Here is a 19,708-nt window from a genome sequence, read left to right as displayed (position 1 = left end):
GCCTGCTGACTACATCCATTGCAGAAAGTAGGAATTTCTATGTCCAACTGTGTCCTATGACACAGAATCCAAAGTCAAGTCTGTCAGCCCAACAAGTCACTGCAGGTAACAGTAAGATTCAGGGCAAATTCTGTAATTTGGGTGGAATAGATACTTGTGCAAATATGTTGGATGTCTTGGATTTTCTGCAAGTATAAAGCAGCCTACTATGACAAATCAGAATAGTTATTCCTTTGTTTTTACAGTAATTTATTATGATTTTTGAAAATGATTATGTGCTTGCTTGCTGTTTAATTAGATACGCTGTGAACAATTTGTTGAGGAACTGAAAAGCTACTCTAAGCAGGTTGAAGAATTTAGCATGTTTGGAGATGTTCAGGAAGTCAACAGGTATTTGAAGAAAGCTCAAGTGTTAAATGCAAACTTGGATCTTGCTGCTGATAAGGTATCGATTATAGTCTAAATTAATCCAATAGTGTAAATTGTACATCTTAATATTTATGTTATCAACAGTTTGCTTATTAATACAGTTACTGAGATGTGGCAAAATAATTCTTAATTCAACTATGAAATATTTTTAGGTGATTTGCGATTTAAACTGCAAATTTACTGAGCACAGTAATTTGTTACTATATGATCTTGAGTTAATATGGCAGTGCTTTGCATAGTGAAAGAGTAAATTAAGTTTATGTATGTTTGCATAGGAATTATACTTTTATGTTCTTGGAAGTGCAATTCCTGATGTTCATTATTGCCTCCTGTCTGTTAAAGTCTCCATGGTACTGCAAGCTATAGAGGAATGCCCAGGTACCATTTCAAACCTCTAACTATATTCCTCTATTGACTATCATGAATGGTGAGCTGTTAATGTTAAAGATTGCTTAAGCTGCAGTCAGTGGCAGCAATTACATAATAGACTGGTTTAGTAACTCAAAAATTAATTTGAAGCTTGTTGAAGACACTAGAAAACCCTAATCCCTGTGGTAAGGACCTGGTATCATGGACAGCTTTGTTTGTATTTCTGACCTCATTTTTGTCTCAACAGATTGATCAGCTGAATTCAGAAGAAGAGTCGTTTGGATGGCCAACATCCCAGTACCCTCAGCATAAAACCATCCGGAATACTCTTGCTCCATATCTTCATCTCTATGAGATGACTGTTGAATTCAACAAAAAACATCAAGACTGGACAGAGGGACCATTTGCAGAAGTGGATCCAGACAAAGTAGAGGCAGATGTAGGAAGCTACTGGCACGGATTGTATAAACTCGAAAAAGCCTTCCACAATTCTCCAAATGCGTTAGCAATAACAAGACAAGTTAAATCAAAAGTAGAGGAGTTCAGATACCATATTCCTCTAATTCAGGTGATTTGCAATCCTGGTTTGCAAGAAAGACACTGGGAGGAGATGTCAAAAATTGCTGGTTTACCACTGTCTCCTTCTGAAGACTTAAATCTCTTGTCATATATTAACTTGAATCTTGAACCATTCCTAGAAGAGTTTGAGACCATCAGTGAAAAAGCCAGCAAAGAACATTCATTTGAGAAAGCTTTAACGAAAATGATTTCTGAATGGGATCAAATGGAGTTCACTCTTCTTGCCTATAGAGACACAGGAACCCATATTTTGTCATCTGTAGATGACATTCAGATGTTACTGGATGACCACATTGTCAAAACTCAGACTATGAGAGGATCTCCATTCATTAAGCATTATGAAAAGAGAACAAGGTAATTTTTTTTCCTAATAGAAAGCCACCAAGTAATGTTACCAAGTAAGAAATATTTTCTGCTTAATCTAAAGCATAGGGACTTAAAATGCTTTTGTTTATCTTCCTTAAGCAGTTAATTTCATTTTAAAGAGCTAAAGCGTTTGTCCTATGTCAGCTACACCCTCTTTAATCCCATAAAGCTAATTTTTACTTTTAAGTAATGACATGGGAAGTGCTAATGCATTGGAAAAGTTGATAAACATTTTTAAGGTGCTCTGGTACTTAAGGTACCAGATGCATCGTAACATTACCTTTGTTTTACCAGATGCAACATAACGGAGGCGTAGGTGGAAAGGTTGTAGACTAAGATAATATAGTCTAAGCTTTCTCCTAAATTATAAAGCTACTGAATCTTTTAGCTCTTCAGTAATTAAAAATATTAGAGTTTATGTAAGGGAGATTAAGAAAATCAAGACAAATTTCAGGGAAGTGATGAGTTTGTGTTTTTTTTTTCTAATGCAGAAAATGAAATTCATAAATTTAGCATTGCAGGTTAAAAATTCTACACTTCCACCCTTGAGCAGAGATTTTAATCTGATTTTGTCTCTCTCCTCAATAAATACTTTACTAGCTTCTTAAATCCCTCAAACATAGCCATATTGGGGAAAATCAAAAATCTTTCATCTAAAGTTTGGCTGTAATTCTCTAGCTCCATAGTTATCTCTGAACTCCCAGTAACCTGCAAAAATGCTATTTCAGATTTCAGCACATGTTCAATAAATATTAATACATACATATATATATATACATACATGTATGTTCCAGTAAGTATTCATCCTCTAATTACTACTGTATTGTAGTATAGAGTTTCTTCCTTATTAATGTAAAATGGTAGGTTTTGCCTATTTAAAAAGAGTAAGCACACCATGGTAATTTCATCAGTTTTTTGGTGACTGACAGCATTTGTAGTAATATAAGGTATTGCTATTAGTTCAGTCTTTGAGATCTAGGCGATTGCCCAATGTTTACTTTCTCAATTATTCCAAATTCCAGTTTAATATTGGTGTATATTTGGTGTAAGCAAATTAACTGACTTGCCTCTTTTTCCTCTTGGAAAGCTGCATTTTTCTCTGTCTCTTGGTAGAAGCAAAATCACCAGAGATGAGGTATCAATACCTAAAAGATGAAAGAGGGACTTTGAGTGGAGGAGAAACGTACATGCAAGCAAAGCTGTCTTTTTAGAATCTGTGGCAGCTAAATGAAGGAAGAAAGAAGATAAATGTGTTTTCACATGTATAATTTTACAGAACTCAGTGCAATGTGTTTTCACATGTATCGTTTTACAGAACTCAGTGCAGCCCACGTATGAGTGTCCTGTTGATAAAATTATTGCCGTGGTTCATCTATACAATATATAATTTAACAGCATGCACTTTTTATAATAATTCTATCTGTACTGTGCAGTGATATAAGAGTTGTAAAAAATGATACTCACTGTTTTTATACAGGAAATGAGAATATATGTACTTGTTATAGGATTATAAATAGCGTTTTATTTTTATATATATTCTTTGAATTAAGAATGCCAATTACATTAGAGAACTGACAATATCACATCTCTCTGATATTGGTGAGATAGTAAGAAGTGTTAAATGGTGGTGTTAAAAATTTTAAACCAATGCAGAAAAATTGAAGAGACTTAGAAAAAATGATAGACTAAAGGGTCTTAAATTTTTGGCTATCAAAAGGAAAGATTGAATAGCTATTGAATTATAATATTGTGTACCCATAGTGGTGTGCAGTAATATTGAAGGACTCTATCAGACAAATGTATCTAACATCCACATTTGGAATTTCAAGTCAGAAATAAAATGTGACTTAATGATTGGACTATTTACTATTTACTACTTGAAATCTTCAATTAAGACCACATGTCTTTTTAGGACAATGTCAACATATTTTTGGTTTAGTAGTTTAGGTTATTTTCGTGTCTGTCTTTTGTATTTTAGCCTGTCCATCCTATTAAATAGTTAGAAATAGTAGTCTGGGATTTGGTGTATGCCAGAAACCAGATTACATACTCAAATGAATTTGAAGTGAATTTGTCCACAGATACTTTTACATGCTAAAGTGTGTGCTGTGTGTATTCACTGATACTGCTAGTCTATTTAATGGGTTAACCTAATTTAATGAAATCCTACAATCAACCTGACAGATGATACAGTTGCAGAAATTAATGTGGACTTTGTTATGCAGGAAATCAGACTAGGTGAATATGATATTCTACTGCAATTTTAGGATTTATACCTGTTGCACTTGCTTCTAAACATGCGAATTGTCAGAGATCCAATAATGTTTTACTGGAAGCATTAATTAATGCATTTGAACTAATGATATTTTATAGGGAATGGGAAGGAAAGCTGTTGTTAGTACAGGAGATCCTGGATGAATGGCTGAAGGTTCAGGCTAATTGGCTTTATTTGGAGCCAATTTTCAGTTCTCCTGACATCATGGCTCAGATGCCTGAGGAAGGTAGAAGATTCAGTACTGTGGTTAAGACATGGAAAGACTTAATGAAGGAAGTTTTTCAGGTAAGTCCTGCTGTCTTAAGAATTTATAGTATGTACCAAAAAAAAAAAAAAAAATTGCTTCTCATAACAAAGTAATCTGTTTTCAGTTTCATCTTAGCCCTCTTTCTTAGATTCTTTTAAAAATTATTTTGGAGAACTGTTTCACATAGAATCATAGCATTGATTGGGAGGGGCCACCAGAGTTCAGTTAGTCTAACTTCTTTCTAAAAGCAGAACTTTTGCCAACACTGTGTAAGGTCAATCACAGCTTTGTTTAGACAAATTTAAAAATCTTTAAGGACAGAGAATTCTAGATTAGCTCTAGAGACTTCAGTGTTGCTGTTCCTTCCTAGTGAATAATTTTTTCCTAATGTCCAAGCTGAATCTCCCAAGCAAAGATTTTTGCCTGTTGCTCCTTGTTGCCCAACTGTCACTGTGGAGAAGTTGGCTCTGTTTTTTTCAGTTGTCCTTCATGTAGTTGCTGGCTACGATTAATTTCTACCTTAATGTCCGCTTCACCAAGATTAACAGGTCCAGCTCTCCCAATCTTTTCTCATAGGCCATGTGACATTCTGGTGAGTGAAATTAAGCAGCATACAAAGAAAGTAATATAACAATGATCATCATAGAATCATAGAATCATAGAATGACCCGGGTTGGAACGGACCTCAAGGATCATGTAGTTCCAACCCCCCTGCCTGGCAGGGCCACCAAACATACACATTTACTAGATCATCCTGGCACTGTAGGCCAATTGTCCTGAATCAATGAAATTTTACACTGATTTTTGCCTTTGAAAAATGCTGTTTTCATATTGAATGGCCTCTGTAACTTTAAACTGCTTTGATATTAAACTTGCTTCAAAATTGCTATTCTGATCCACTATAAATCAGTATATAAGGCCATTGTCAGACACCATCACTGCACACATCTGGCAGTTCAAAAAGTTACTGTCTTCCCAATCTGCTGCTTATTTGATACTTTCTGAAAGTTAGCACTGTTATTAGGATCAATACATGAGACTATGCAAATACTCTTTGCTTCAGTAGTTAGATGTTCTCAAGCCTTGAATCGGGTTAGATTTGTTGTATTTGCCCACCTAACTGGGTGAAGAACCCTCCTACCATCTCTTCTGCTGACTTCTGAGATGTCAATAGTTTCTAGCAAAGAGGTTCTACTAGTGAGGAAGAGGTAATATCTGAAACTGGCACAGTTGATTTTTCAGCAGTTACATGATCAGTGGTTTGAATGCACGGTCTACAAATTCTGTTCCTCAGGGACTAATAATTCTGGTGATCCTATTATATAATTCTAATGATTCTAATAATGATTAGAGAAAACTGCATTCATTCTGAAAAAGTTCCCTAATATCAAGGACATGTCTAGTAGGATGTTGCATTTTTAATGTTTTTTTAACTGGGCTTACTAAACTATTCAACAGACTTGAGAAGATTTATGAGGTCCACTATTTTCCAAGGCAGGGACATCAGGTTGCAGTTTGAAGGAAAAAATCAGAAGCTTTATTTTCATCTGTCTCATGCCTTTGCAGAACTATCAGAGATCCATTAGGTAATTAGGACAAATGCAAAAATCTTCGTTCAGTCTAAAAGCTTTTGCTCTTTTCAGATTGTAGATATGGTTTTTATGTAGGAATACACAAAATATGTAGTATACAAAAATAACTATTTGCTTCATTTCTTGGTAATTCAGGTTGGTCACTTGAAAAATAAAGTTATTTTTTAATTATTTTTTTTATTCTTTCTTGTTCCTTTTCTCTCCTTCTATTTCTCCCCCCATCTCTCTTTTTTTCTCCTTCTGTCTTACACTCTCCCTTCCCTTCTTTCTCTGTTTTTCTTTCTTCTGATTTAGAAGAAAATCGGGAATTTGTCCCATAGAGCTGTGAAATCAATAGCATGCATTTTGGGGAAGAAAATGGGCAAAAATGGAAAAGGGCAAGAATTTCAGAATTTTGTTAAGTATATTGTGTTTCTGAACATTGTGTGCTGGATGATCCATTTTGATAAAATCTTCTAATTCAGATATTCAGTGTTAATGAAATACAAAGTATTTTTTTGAACATAATGTATGATGTTACTGGCAGAAAAAAGAATCATCTTTTGTTTGTACAGGAGAGTGTAAATGCCAGAATGTAAGTTTAACAATCTCAAGTTAATTTTGGCTAACCAAGTAGTCATTATTTTCCAAAAGATGGCACTCTGCTTCCACAAATGCAGTGTTTGAGTTTCATGGCTTAAAAGAATGCGGTCCCTCAGTCTATATGAATGGTCTTTCTTAAAGCATAAAGCCAACTTCAGTGTGCTTTTTTGCATTTATATGCAGTTGTATTATAAAATTGTTGTGTATTATGAAATTTCTTTATTTGCTTAGCTCTTTGTCACTAATTTGAATAATCATATATTGTTCCTTAATTTTAAATATCTCATTTAGGCAGTGCACATTAATGAGGGTTAAATTACTTAATAAATTAATTTCCACTTCTCATAATGTCCACTTGTCCGCTACCTGTGATATGTTAAAAATTATATTTAGAAACTAGGAGTTAGTGATGGCCTTTTAACAGGGTACTCAACCTATTTTTATACACTTGTTTTATACTATTTTCTTGATACTTTTTTTCCTCTAATTAACACTGACAATGTCCCTGACAAAATAAGTTACACTTATGTTTTGAATGACTGAGAATGATGGCATTCCCTTCGTTTCTTCATGCCTTAACAGAACCGTAAATAGGAAATCTATGTTAAAGCATAAATATTTTTTTCCTGACTTTTTCTCATGTGAAAGAAAAAACAAGCAGGAAGAATCCTGCTTTGATTTGTTTTACCAGTTGCACTTATTGTATTTGTTTATGATAAATATGCTATAAAAGGGAACAAAACCTCTTTCTGTTGACAACATATAGATATATGGTTGTTTACAATAAAAACTTTTTTATAAAACCAGTTATGAATTATGTTTGTATGCTGACAGCTTAATTGTCTATGTATAGATTAAAAGTATATGTAGTTATTAAGTTTGTTCTGGTTTGGTATGATGCAAGATGCAAGTAACAGAAGGTAAATGTATTTCATGTACAAAGGAACACTATGAGTATTGTATTAGGGAGGTATACCCCCGTGAAGATCAATTAGATAAACGTACAATTCTGTTTTTTTTCAGTAGATTGGAAGTATATGTGTAACATGAGCAGGGAATTGAACCAGAGCTGAATGCACATTGCAAATAATTTCAAAATGTTTTGAGTTTTTGAACTGAAACTGAACTTGGAGTTTATTACTAAATTCTCCAAATTGAAGCTAAACAGCAGTCAGGTTACTGGCTGAAATCTGTGATTCTATGACTCTATGATTTGAAAAATTTATTTTAATACCAACTGCCTAAATGCTTTTCTAGTGAACCCTGGCAATGAAGAAGGTTAGTAAATTGTAAATGTGACAATAGTTTAATTGAAGCAGAATTTGAAATAAAGGTTCATTTTGCTTAAAACTTGCTGCGGTGCTGTGTGGTGATTTACTTGAGAAGGCATTAACTTTTTTATGTGGAATAATTTATTTTCCAGGACAAACATGTGCTGAGAGTAGCAATAATAGACAGGATGTTGGAAAAATTGAGGAAGTGCAATGAATTTCTGGAGCTAATTCTCAAGGGACTTAATGAATACCTGGAGAAGAAGCGCCTGTTTTTCCCCAGATTCTTTTTTTTATCTAATGATGAACTCCTTGGGATTCTTTCAGAGACCAAAGATCCTACACGGTATGATAGTATTTAATAGATGTATTTGTGACTCACAGTGCATGCAGGTAGTCTTGTCATATGGTTTCTCTGAACCCAGAACTCTTTTTTTGCTCACTGATGGTTATGGTATTAAGTATCTGCTTGGTTAGATTTTGTGATAGGTGAATACGGGGTAATTTTTAATATAGATAATTAAATTCAGTTCTGTTTTCTAAACTAGTGACCTTCCATACACTGGTTTTCAGAAGAATCAGAAGTCCGTATTGTAGTTCATTGTGAAAATAACATACCTGATTTTTCCCAGTAGAAAGTTGAATATCAGATGGAACCTGTATACCACAGACTTGAGTTGTACCTTTTTAGGGGCAGTCCTAATTAAAAGTATTTTAGAAGTTTTTTGCCATATTTTAATTCTCTTTGGGATTTCTGCTCCCCAGCCTCATTCAGGATTAAACTGCAAAAAGCATAACTCGGTATTAATAAGTCCTTCTTATACTGAGTGGCGTTAACTCTGGAAAGATTACTGCAGAAGCGATCTTGTTAAGCAATATAGCCTTCACTATAAACAGAGGAACTGGGGTTTGATTCCCAATATACAGACTTGATAGCATGCAGTGAATGCAGTGGAAGGTCATGCAAAAATAAGAATGAAAATGAAAAATAAAATACCAACTCAGTCACGGAGAAATAGTCATACAATGCAATGAACAGGGCAAGAGATCTTGTGAAGAAAAATATTTTTTTTTATTTATTACAAGCTATTGTGTTAAGGTTGTACTTGGTTGCTTTACTCAAATTCTTTAATGTTTGCTATAGTTTTCTGAGAAGGAATAAATAGTTCATCTGTTACAGAGAGTATAAGCAATGTTTTACATCTTTAAAGTGATCTTCAAAAAACATTGTGGTAAGCATCTTGCAGGGGCTAGTACACAAGATTTATTGTTGAGGATGAACTTTTTTAAACAAACTTAAAATGATTGTTAAATTGTTCAGAAGTATTTTTTTTTTAATTACATCTTTGCTAGTATTGTCAAGAAAAAAAACTGTCAGAAACTGTTTAGTACTAGTTTTGTCTTCTAGAGTACAACCTCACTTGAAAAAGTGTTTTGAAGGAATTGCAAGAGTGGAATTTACTGATGTATTAGATATTACCCACATTAAAAGTAGTGAAGGAGAGACTGTGGAACTCATAGAGACAATCTCGACATCAGAAGCTAGAGGTCAAGTTGAAAAATGGCTGGTTGAACTGGAGGCAGCTATGCTGAAGTCTGTCCACAAGGTAACAGGTCGTACTGTCTCATTTTCTAGGATAATGTTAGTCAGCATTGATTTCTTCAGTAAATGTTAACATACTGGAATCACTTTTTATTGTTTGCACCTAGCATAAATGCCAAAACAATGAATTCAGTTTTTAAAGGTTATATTTTTTCAGTTCTGATGTCAATTTCTGGTCGTAAAATTCTCTAAAATTCTTTAAACTTAAATAGTAGAGTAAAAAATGTTTGCACCAAAGATTCTTTTGCCAAAGATTGTTCTACACTTGATGTAGTATTAAACGACAGGATTAAACTGAAATATTGCCCATGTTTGGTTTTTTTTAATGTTCCTCTTAATTATGACTATCTTAATAAAGCCGCTTAACTCTTCAGATTATATAATTCTAGTCTTTACAGTGTCTTATAATTGTGTTGTATATTTAACTTTCTCTGTCATCTTCTTTTTTGTGGTCCTTTTTAGGGTTAAGTGAGGTAATTAAGTGTGCACACACTTTCCCTGTTAAAATTTAACAGTTTAATTATTGTAGTGGCATAGCAGTACAGAAGGCAGTGAATAACCCGATCTATTTGGTCCATATCAGACATGGAAAAACTGAGCTGCTTGAAGAGGAAATCGTTAAGCAACATTTGTCTGCATTTAGCCTTGACTACAGAAGTTCTATAATGATCTAAACCAGATAACGTTTATGTAGTTTTAATGTCAATACAGACACATTTTGGCCTCATAAATGTATTTTTTATTGATACTATTTATGCATAGATTGTTAAAAGCAAAAAGGCTTGGAACTGCAAAACAAATGGCAGATTTTCACTCAGGTTCATACTGCTTGTCTGAGTTTATCTAAATGTATTGAGGAGTTTGTTGATAATAAGACTTTATTCCTGATGGGGTTTTGGTAATGGCAGGAAAATAATCTGTTGGTATCGATCGGAAGTTTTTTTCCAGTGCAAGTTTTGATTTCATTTGGATTATCCTTGAGTGGTGCTAGAACTGCATTAATAATTCCATTATTAGAAAATACATTTGAAGTTAGATATAAGTTTAAATAATATAACCTGCAAAATTAAAAGCTCTGGGTTTTTACTAGAATGGATGGATGAAAGAACTTTCAATTTGGGATATTACTTTTAACTAAACTGTATTTGTACCTGTTTCCTAGTTTCATTGTAGATGGAGCTAGAAAATTTTAAGTATCTGGTGGCAAGAATAATTTTAGAATGTGTTGTGAAATCAGTTCTCAGAAATTTTGTGAGATCACATAATTCAATTTATATTTTGAACTCTACAGAGCTTTACTGAGCGATTTGCTTGCAAGATGTCGGTATTATAGAGTTGAATTTGAGGCTGAATCTAGATCTTGATTTATTCTCCGTAATACAACATAACCTAAATTAATTCTAAAGCTGAACATTACCTATTTTTGCGTGTAGCTATAGTGTGCTTTTCACCCATCTAGGTCATTGGGGATGCACTTGAAGCTTATCCAAAAACTCCACGTGTTAATTGGGTAAGAGAGTGGCCTGGACAAACAGTTCTTTGTGTATCCCAAACCTTCTGGACCATGGAAGTACAGATGTCTATTAGAAATGGCCAAAAGGTAAGAATACTTTAAATTTAAATTTATGTCATTGATGTAATGCAGTAGTAAATCAGACCTTTGGTAATAACCTTTCTGGATGAATAGGTGCTCGATGTAACAGTTAAGCTTTTGAGTGTCTACTTTAAAGATCTGCCTGAAATGTGATCCTTGAAGACCTTGAAGTTAATATTTCCTTTTGGATTTAGACACCAATGCTTCTGCACTGTCAGAGTGCATTCTGTTTAGCTCAACATGTAGTTTATATGTTTCTGTGAAAGCAGCCCAGTGGTGTATTCGGGTGGCATGGACTAGCATAGCTTGTCTGTTCAAGAAGTTCAGAAGTCTAACTTACCTTCATTAATGTTCAGTGCTTTTTATGAAGATGGGCTAGGACTGGCATTAGAAGATACATACCATCCTCACCTTTGTCAAATAATGAATATATATGCCTGACTGGTACAGAATTTATAAACTGTTAAGTAAAACTAGTGGGAATAAAGGTACTTAAGGCACTGAATTAAGATTCAGGATATGTGTTTGGTAGAACCTTTCTTCTTTTTATCACTAAGGCTTAATGCTCTCAGTTGTGTTTGGAAGTGTTCCAGAATTGCCACCATCAGATAAGGCAACTAGATTTTTGTTTTCTAGTGTTTGGACAGAAGGAAACATCAAGTTTTGAACATTTATACATAAAGTTATAACTTTGTGATACTTCATAATACTCTCCTTTTCATTCCTATTTTTTGCAATGACGTATAAATTGAAAAAACTTTTACAGTATTATGGGTTTGGATTCTCCCTGTTCATATATAGCTGAGCTGTGCCACAAACACAAAATTCAGTTTGATCTTTAATTCATATATGGAGTAGTATTTTAAGACTGTATAGCATTTTTCTGCTTTTTCACAAGTTTAAGCCATGGCTCCTGGTAATAGTGGCTTTTTTGAGCAGCTGCATTCTGACAAACAAGGGAAAGAAGCTTCTGGGTGTCATGGAAAAGGGAATTAAAGGAAGAGGAGGACGTTATCTGCTAATACAAGGAGTTAATCTTGCAACATATCTGAAGATTTTAAGAGTTTTGAAAATGTTTTATTCTTCCAGTAATAAAGGAGATCCTCAGTTTCCTGGGAAAAGAAATAAAGCTTCTACATACTGCACCATTTACTCTCAATTGGTGAGAGACTTTCAGGAAGGAGAGACACTAATTCTAATCTTAGAGATTTTAGGTAAAAAAAAAAAAAAAAAGGCAGGCAATCTTACCTTAATGAGTCTGTAGTTAGTGAATAAAAGAGGAAGTTAAGCAAGGGTTATATTAGTTTTTGGGAATGTTTGTTACAGAGTTCTGAGCCTAGACAAAAGCTCTTGTGATGGTGTGTATCAAGCCTTTTCTGTACGTGAGTGTGCAGGGAAGCCTGTCCTTCCTGTAGCTTTCACTCAAATTCTGTTGTAGCGGGAAGTCTGCTCATCTGGCTTCAGCCTGAGAATCTTTATTGTGCTGTGGAAAGAGGCTTGTATGTAGTGAAGCAGTGAGAGAGGCATTTGCATCTCCTGACAACCAGTCACAAATCTGTGGCAGGGAGAACTCTCAATCTTACAGCTTTCTATGTTCTATCTGTTTGCTATTCCTATATCGTACACTAAAGCATAAGAAACATGACAAACAGCAACCATGTGAGAAGCCAAAAGTACTGCATTCTGCCTGAAGCACTTCAGTGTTTTCTGGGACAGGATGCCAATATCATTTAAGTCACTCATGTGCTCCCTTTCAAACATTTTTTAGTTAATTGTTTACAACAAATATCTGCTGTACGTAAATCAAAGGTGCAAAATTCTTATTAAAACTAAATAATGGACTAAGGTGCTGTATAAAACAGAGGTATTTCATAAATTTGGAGATCATTGTCTTGTGGACCATGTGTCACGCGGTCAGGACAGCACCAAGGAATGTTACTGATACCTGAGTTGAGGACATATTCTGCACCTAAAATTATATCTCATGTTTGCTGAGGAAAGCTTGGTGGTAAGCAAGTGGGTTATTATTCCTGGCTTGAGTGAGATATTTCAGATTTTGTCCTGGTCAGAACTTATAATGCAAAACTGTACAAGTTGAACTGCTTTTGAATTCTATGTTTACTGCTTTGTTCTCATAAATAAAAGGAAGTCATACTAAGCAGATGATTATCCAAACTTAATGTGTGGAAAATAACTAGCTGAGATGAGAGATCTCAAAATCATCATAATCTGTTGACAGTTACCAGTGGCACTTTGTTCGGAGAGGAGCAGAGGGCTAGCAGGGAGAAAAATCTAAAACAGGACTAGATAAGTGTTTCAACAGACAAGTAGAAGCCACTCCTGTGGAGGAACATGCTTTGGTGTGAATGTATTACTGAGGTCGATTCCCACCTTTTAATTTCAATTCAGTAAGGCACTTCATCACATCTAAGTACTGTCGTGACACAAGCGCTTTCCTTAACTGGGCCCTTGCTGTTTACTAGCAACTTATTAGCATGAAAGAAACTGTAACTGACTGCATGAAAGAAATTATTAAGCTAATTGAACACAGACTGCAACTAGAAGTCAATAAACTGAAAAAATTGTAGAAAAATGCATTTTTTTGTTAACATTTTTGAATTATAGGTGTTATTGCTTCTAATTGTTGTGGGACATAAAGGTGTTTTTCTGATGTGACGTTGTCCCTTAACCATAGAGAGCATATTTTATACATATAAGTAGATCTTTAAAACGTGTAGCATTTTCCTCTTCTGAATATGAAATGTATAAAAAGATAAGGACTATTTCCTGTGTTCCAGGAAGAAAATAGTGTATGCTGTTTTGTTTCCTGATTCATGTTTTACTTATGGTTCTGTAAAAGTAGAAAACCAAAACAAAACCCTATTTGAACTACCAGTGAATGAAGGACATTGTACTATTATTACAGTGAGAAGGAACTTTTTAATACAGATAAATAAAAGTAATATAACAAAAAATAATCATGCCTTAGACTAGACATGCAGTTTCTTAATTTTTAAAAATTTTTGCAGGCACTAGAGGATTTTCTGGAACAGAATAATAGACAGATTGAGGACATTGTCACCTTGGTGCGAGGAAAGCTGTCGATGCAGAATCGAGTGACTCTAGGAGCACTTGTTGTGCTTGATGTTCATGCTAGGGATGTTCTTGCATCTCTAGTAAGCAAGAAAGTCAATGATGAGAATGACTTTGAATGGTTAAGTCAGCTTAGGTACTACTGGGAGGTAAGTGATACCTCTCAATCCTATTAGAAGGTAATTTCTGTTCACAGGTTTTCAATTTCTGCTTGCTTGCTGACACAGAGAATGGTTACACCACTATGAGAATTTCTGCTGATAAGAGAATACCTATAACCAATCATTTTATGGATTGCCAACTAGAATGGCCAGCAGCCAGTTGTAAACAGTTTTTAGTTAAAATTACTTTTTTTTTGTCACTGCTGAGTCTCAGTACATTTTCTGAATTTGCAGGGGGAGTTTACAGACAAAATTTGTTCACTCAAAGACTGTATTTTGGTTTTCTCTTTCTGCAGGATGGAGAATGCTGTAGGGATGAAAATTTTCAGTTAGGGGTTTTAATCTGATGTATTGTCAATATTATTTTATTTGTGCATTACATTTATTGGAAAAAATAACAGTGTAATGAATAATAGCACGATACAATGTTTTACATTCATCTAGACAAGATTTCCCATAATACAGAAGACATCGCATGTGAAATTTAGAGAAATGTATATGTGGGCATAAAACACTGCTGTATCAGAGTCATCAGAATGACCATAACTACAGCTATTGGTCATGATTACTTCTGTTTACCTTTTAGAAAGTCGGTTAACTTTCTAAGTAGCCACACAAGACAGTTCTACTCTGCAATATGGTTAGTAGGATCTTTTCTTAGGTAACAGTTCCTGTAAAAAATGATCTTTTTGTTGTTGGCTTTTTTGGGTTTTTTTGTTTGAGTCACAGTGGAAATAGTGTGTCAGAGCAATCAGTAGTCTGCCACATAGTTGTTTCTAACAGCTTCAGGTTTGTTTACCAACTTGAGAAATAGTGTTGAGTTGTGGATGTGGTTTTTTTTTTTTTTTAATATTTAATCTATAAAATTAATGCCTTGTTTCTTAGGAAGGGCATCTACAAACAAAGATGATTAATGCTGGACTGAGGTATGGATACGAATATCTTGGCAATACCCCAAGGCTGGTTATTACTCCACTTACAGACAGATGCTACAGGTAAAACTGTGAGTTACTAGATGGACTGTATTAGCAAGAATTTATTTAGTTGAGATATTTTAATTAGTCCTGTGAATAGATGACACCAGAATTGTATTTTTTTTAATTCTAATAGGCATAATTAGAATAGGATATGTTTCTTTTGGTGGAATAGAATTGGTCCTGTATGAATATTTTAATTCAAATTTATGATAAAATTAATCTTTTGTGACACTATGAGTAGTGATAAATTAGGAGGGGGTTTAGATTTAGAAAGTAGAAAGTAAACTACTCTCTACTGTGAACTTCTAGTAAACTTTATACATTGCTACACATTTGTAAACTGCATCTGGCCAGAAGCAAGTAAATGGTACCATCATAGGAAAATGCAGACATGAAATAGATTTTTAAATGTTTCCGTTAAAAGTTAGAGCAGCTGTAAAAAGACATAAAAATATAATAACTTCTTAAAAATCTTATTTTATTTCCAGAACCTTATTTGGTGCACTACATCTACATCTTGGAGGTGCCCCTGAAGGTCCTGCTGGAACTGGAAAAACAGAAACCACAAAAGATTTAGCAAAGGCTGTAGCTAAACAGTGTGTGGTTTTCAATTGTTCTGATGGATTGGATTACCTTGCATTAGGAAAATTTTTTAAGGTTTGGATAAATCTCGGAGGTCATATTCTCAATTATATTATAGCTCTTTAATTATTTTGGCACTTGAAGTGGTCTTAAGGTATTGTAAATGTATCTTTCTCCATTTCCAGGCTGTCATGGAATGCTAGTATTGTGTAGGTAGCTCTTACTGTAAGTAAGAATCCATCCGAGACACCAAAATGTTTATGTGCTTTGACAATAAAATATACGATAATGATTTTATTTGCTTTAAATAGGCAATATGGATGGAATTTAAATGAGTGCATTTTTAATAGATGATTGCAAATTTTGGGGGACTAAAGGTTTAATCTAATCTCAAAATAAACTGGAAAGATTAATTATATTATACAAATCAAGCATATATTAATTTCAGTATTAGAATGGTTAGCCTGATTAGACAGCTCTGTAATATGAAAATATGTCCTGAATGGACATCTGTGTCTTATAGTCCAGTCCTGGTTTGGACTGGAATGATACAAAAATAGAGCAAGTATGCTTTTTTCTCATCATTTTTCTTCCTTTCTGAGTCAGAGATGGCATTGGAATGATGTGATTTGTCTTCAAAATTCAACATGATGGAAGTTCACCAAAATAAACTAAATTAGAAGTTTTTATTTAGAAAGATGAAAGCAAAATTCTCTGTCTTAAATGGTAATTTTAGAATTACTGTTAACGAAGTATGAGATGCCATAGAAAGACTATCAGTGCTGTAGAGGCAGTACAGTAGCATTTGGGGAGCATATCTCAGAAAAGCCCTATGAATTAACCAGAACTGTAGGAAAAGAAATTATTCTTTAGTTGCACTTTAGGTAACATGATATGCCATAAGATGCATTAATTTTAGCTGTGCAGAAATCCTTATGTTGCCTTTGTCACTCTGAATCCTGTTAGCATAGATACAAAGGAAGAGTGGGTTTTTTTGAGGCTTGTTTAGTGCTGAAATCTTGCCCCTTGCTTCAGTTGTAAAATACTGACTGTAAAGGTAAAACATGCAAAATGTGTGTATTTGATAGGCACTCTGCATATGACAGGAGAGTAAGGGTTTTGGAACAGTTTGTACCAGGTTTTTAGTCTTTTTTTTTTTTTTTTTCCCCAAGCAAACCTGATTTTTAAATTTCTGTAATTCTTTTTGAAACAAACTCTATCTGGAGTGATTTTTTTTTTTATTTTTTTTTTTTTGAAATTAGTGCTCTGGATCATGGATATAAGTCCTTTCTTTGAACATTAAAACTTTTTCTAATTGCAGAGTTGTTTTGATCAGCATGTCCAAAATAAGTAGCTACCTATTAATTAGTCATGCATTTGTCTCTTCTAGGGTTTATTGTGTTGTGGGGCATGGGCTTGCTTTGATGAATTCAACAGGATTGATTTGGAAGTACTCTCTGTGGTTGCTCAGCAGATTTTTACTATCCAAAGAGGTAACCTGTTATTTTAATCATATCTTTCACTTGAATATGACAAAGAATAAAGATGCAACAAAACCTGCCCAGCAATGACATTTTTTTTTCTCCGTAGGCATTAATTCAGGATCTGAATTAATAGTGTTTGAAGGAACTGAACTGAAACTGAACCCTACATGTGCTGTCTTCATTACCATGAATCCTGGCTATGCTGGGCGTTCAGAGCTTCCTGATAATCTTAAGGTATTATAACACTGTAATTTTATTACTTTTAATAGCTAATACAGAAAGTTAAAAAAAAAATCACTTTTTGTCAAATAGTCATTATTAAGAATGTTTAATATTGGTTACCTTCAGTTTTTGATCACACTAGTATAAAAATCATTTCCTCTCAGCAGAAAAAGACATTAGAATGGATAATCAGAATGAAAAATAGGAATAAACTACATTTTAAAACATCAGGATGTGGTTGCTTGATTCAAGGTCTGTCTGTCAGGGTGAAAAAAAGGAAAGGAAGTTAAGAAAAACCCCCACTTTATTTCTTGGCTAAGCACCTGAAAATTCAAAAAATAAAAGGAATACTTTATAGTGTACAAGAAATGAATGATATCTTAATATTGAATAAAAAGGTGGTTTTTAAATGAATTTATATTTATTTTGATCTTTTGGTTTGATCTGAAAGGGCTTGTGGTGTTTTTAATGTAAGAGATGTATATTCCATTTATTACCAAGTGATTTTTACAAGACTGCTACATCCTTTCTTTCCCTTTTAATACGTTTGTTCTGTGTCCATAGAATAACCAAATATCTTGATAAATTAACAGAAACGTAGAAAAATACAGTTTTTGTATATATTTCTCAAAACTGTGTTTACTTGCTAACACATAGTATGAATGCAGGATTCAAAAACCGTACTTGTATAGATGAAAGAGGATAATTTAAAAAACTTTCTGGCAGAATAACAGAAGTAGCAAAAGTTTGGTGTGTTTAAAAGTGTTCTGATGCTCTTTTTGGTAGTATAACGGTAAAATTGAAGCATAGGCTGCAGCTAAACAGTGCTGGTTAGTTACTACATTTTTAGTAATGTAAAGAGCTCGCTAAGAATACTAATTGATAAAAATATTATATAGCGGGTTTATCAGAGAGATGGACCAAAGGCTTTTCAAATGTAGCCTGTAATTATTTTAAAACTTAGTCTTAAACGGTCCTTCCTAGCAAATGTAGTGAAGATTTGGGTTTTGACAGCATCACATTATTTGTGGCAGTTGTATTGCAGCCCCCTATTCCTTCTGGAGCTTGTGGTATTTTATGTGTTTCTGTTGTTAATCTCAAATGAAAATGACCTAAAACTGTTAATTGTCACAATGGAAAATAAAGCATTTATGGAAAACCATTAAATATATTGTAGTCATAAATGTGGTAGTTACATTTAATTGGCTGTCACTGTATTAATGAATTAATGAAAGAATAGTATTATATGTAATTGCAGAAAAAATTGTATATAATAATGTAGTATAACTTTTTCTGATGTGATTTTTCATATATATATGTTTAATAGGCTCTCTTTAGAACAGTAGCTATGATGGTTCCTGATTATGCCATGATTGCAGAGATTGTTCTGTATTCTTGTGGTTTTGTTACTGCTCGACCTCTATCTGTAAAAATTGTAGCTACATATCGTCTGTGTTCAGAGCAGTTGTCTTCGCAGCACCATTATGACTATGGAATGAGAGCTGTGAAGTCAGTACTCACTGCTGCTGGCAACCTGAAGGTAAATGTTTTTTTGAATTTTCTTTGTCATCCAGTAACTTAGTACTGTGTCTCTTCCATAACAGAAGGTACGCTATGCTACGTAATGGCAAGTAGATGTTTAAAATTTCATCCTGTGATACCTATGAAGATTAAAAGGGTATGTATGAGTGCATAAGCTGAGGAAAGTCAAGAAGAGATAAAGCTACTAGACCAGTCACCACACCACTTGTCATTGAATGACATGCCTATTAAGTATGCTGATTATCTTTTAAGATTGTAGTTAAATGCAAATATTTACTGAGTTATTTGGCACGTTGGCCACTGCTTTGCTGTGCTTTTCTTATCGGGTTCAGATGCTGTTGCCATAGTATGTGAATACCTTCCAGGAACACACTGGCTGATGTCTGCCACACGTGACTTCGATCACTCTTTTATACCTTTAAAGAAAAATGGTGAAGGACGATATATTTTGTTTTGGCTTGCCTTGTCGATGAACGCATACATTTTGATAAGAAGCTAAGCTGTTGGTTGTTAATTCAGTTATTTTTGTTTAGGTACACTGGTATAATTTATAATACTCTTCCATTCCAATTTTTTTTGCCCTATAATCCTGCTATTACAAAAAAGCTCTACAAACCCCAAAATCAGTAACTAAGCTATGTATTGTGGTAAAAGAGGCATGTATTTTGGGTTTGGTTTTTTTTTTTAATAATCTGGGAGAGAGGTCTGTATGAAGCTTTTAGAATTTCCACTTTGCTGAA

At 34.0% G+C, this 19,708-nt stretch overlaps 1 protein-coding gene across 1 annotated transcript in view; it reads left to right on the top strand.

The window, feature by feature from the left end:
- LOC104462581 (dynein heavy chain 7, axonemal-like) overlaps positions 1–19,708 on the top strand; it is a gene marked incomplete at both ends in the record, with an annotated part of 29,552 nt that overhangs the window by 7,619 nt on the left and 2,225 nt on the right. Inside the window, 12 exons of the mRNA XM_010074945.1 lie at positions 299–445; positions 1,046–1,731; positions 4,117–4,303; positions 7,863–8,056; positions 9,119–9,317; positions 10,773–10,913; positions 13,937–14,149; positions 15,047–15,156; positions 15,627–15,795; positions 17,111–17,213; positions 17,311–17,438; positions 18,754–18,966. Coding sequence (XP_010073247.1) covers positions 299–445; positions 1,046–1,731; positions 4,117–4,303; positions 7,863–8,056; positions 9,119–9,317; positions 10,773–10,913; positions 13,937–14,149; positions 15,047–15,156; positions 15,627–15,795; positions 17,111–17,213; positions 17,311–17,438; positions 18,754–18,966 — 2,490 coding nt within the window. The remainder of the gene's footprint in view (positions 1–298; positions 446–1,045; positions 1,732–4,116; positions 4,304–7,862; positions 8,057–9,118; positions 9,318–10,772; positions 10,914–13,936; positions 14,150–15,046; positions 15,157–15,626; positions 15,796–17,110; positions 17,214–17,310; positions 17,439–18,753; positions 18,967–19,708) is intronic.

The sequence above is a fragment of the Pterocles gutturalis genome, unplaced genomic scaffold (assembly GCF_000699245.1).
Source record: "Pterocles gutturalis isolate BGI_N339 unplaced genomic scaffold, ASM69924v1 scaffold726, whole genome shotgun sequence".
Lineage (NCBI taxonomy): Eukaryota > Metazoa > Chordata > Aves > Pterocliformes > Pteroclidae > Pterocles > Pterocles gutturalis.
The sequence above is the reverse complement of the archived record's forward strand: the minus strand, read 5'-3'. Positions and strand labels throughout refer to the sequence as shown.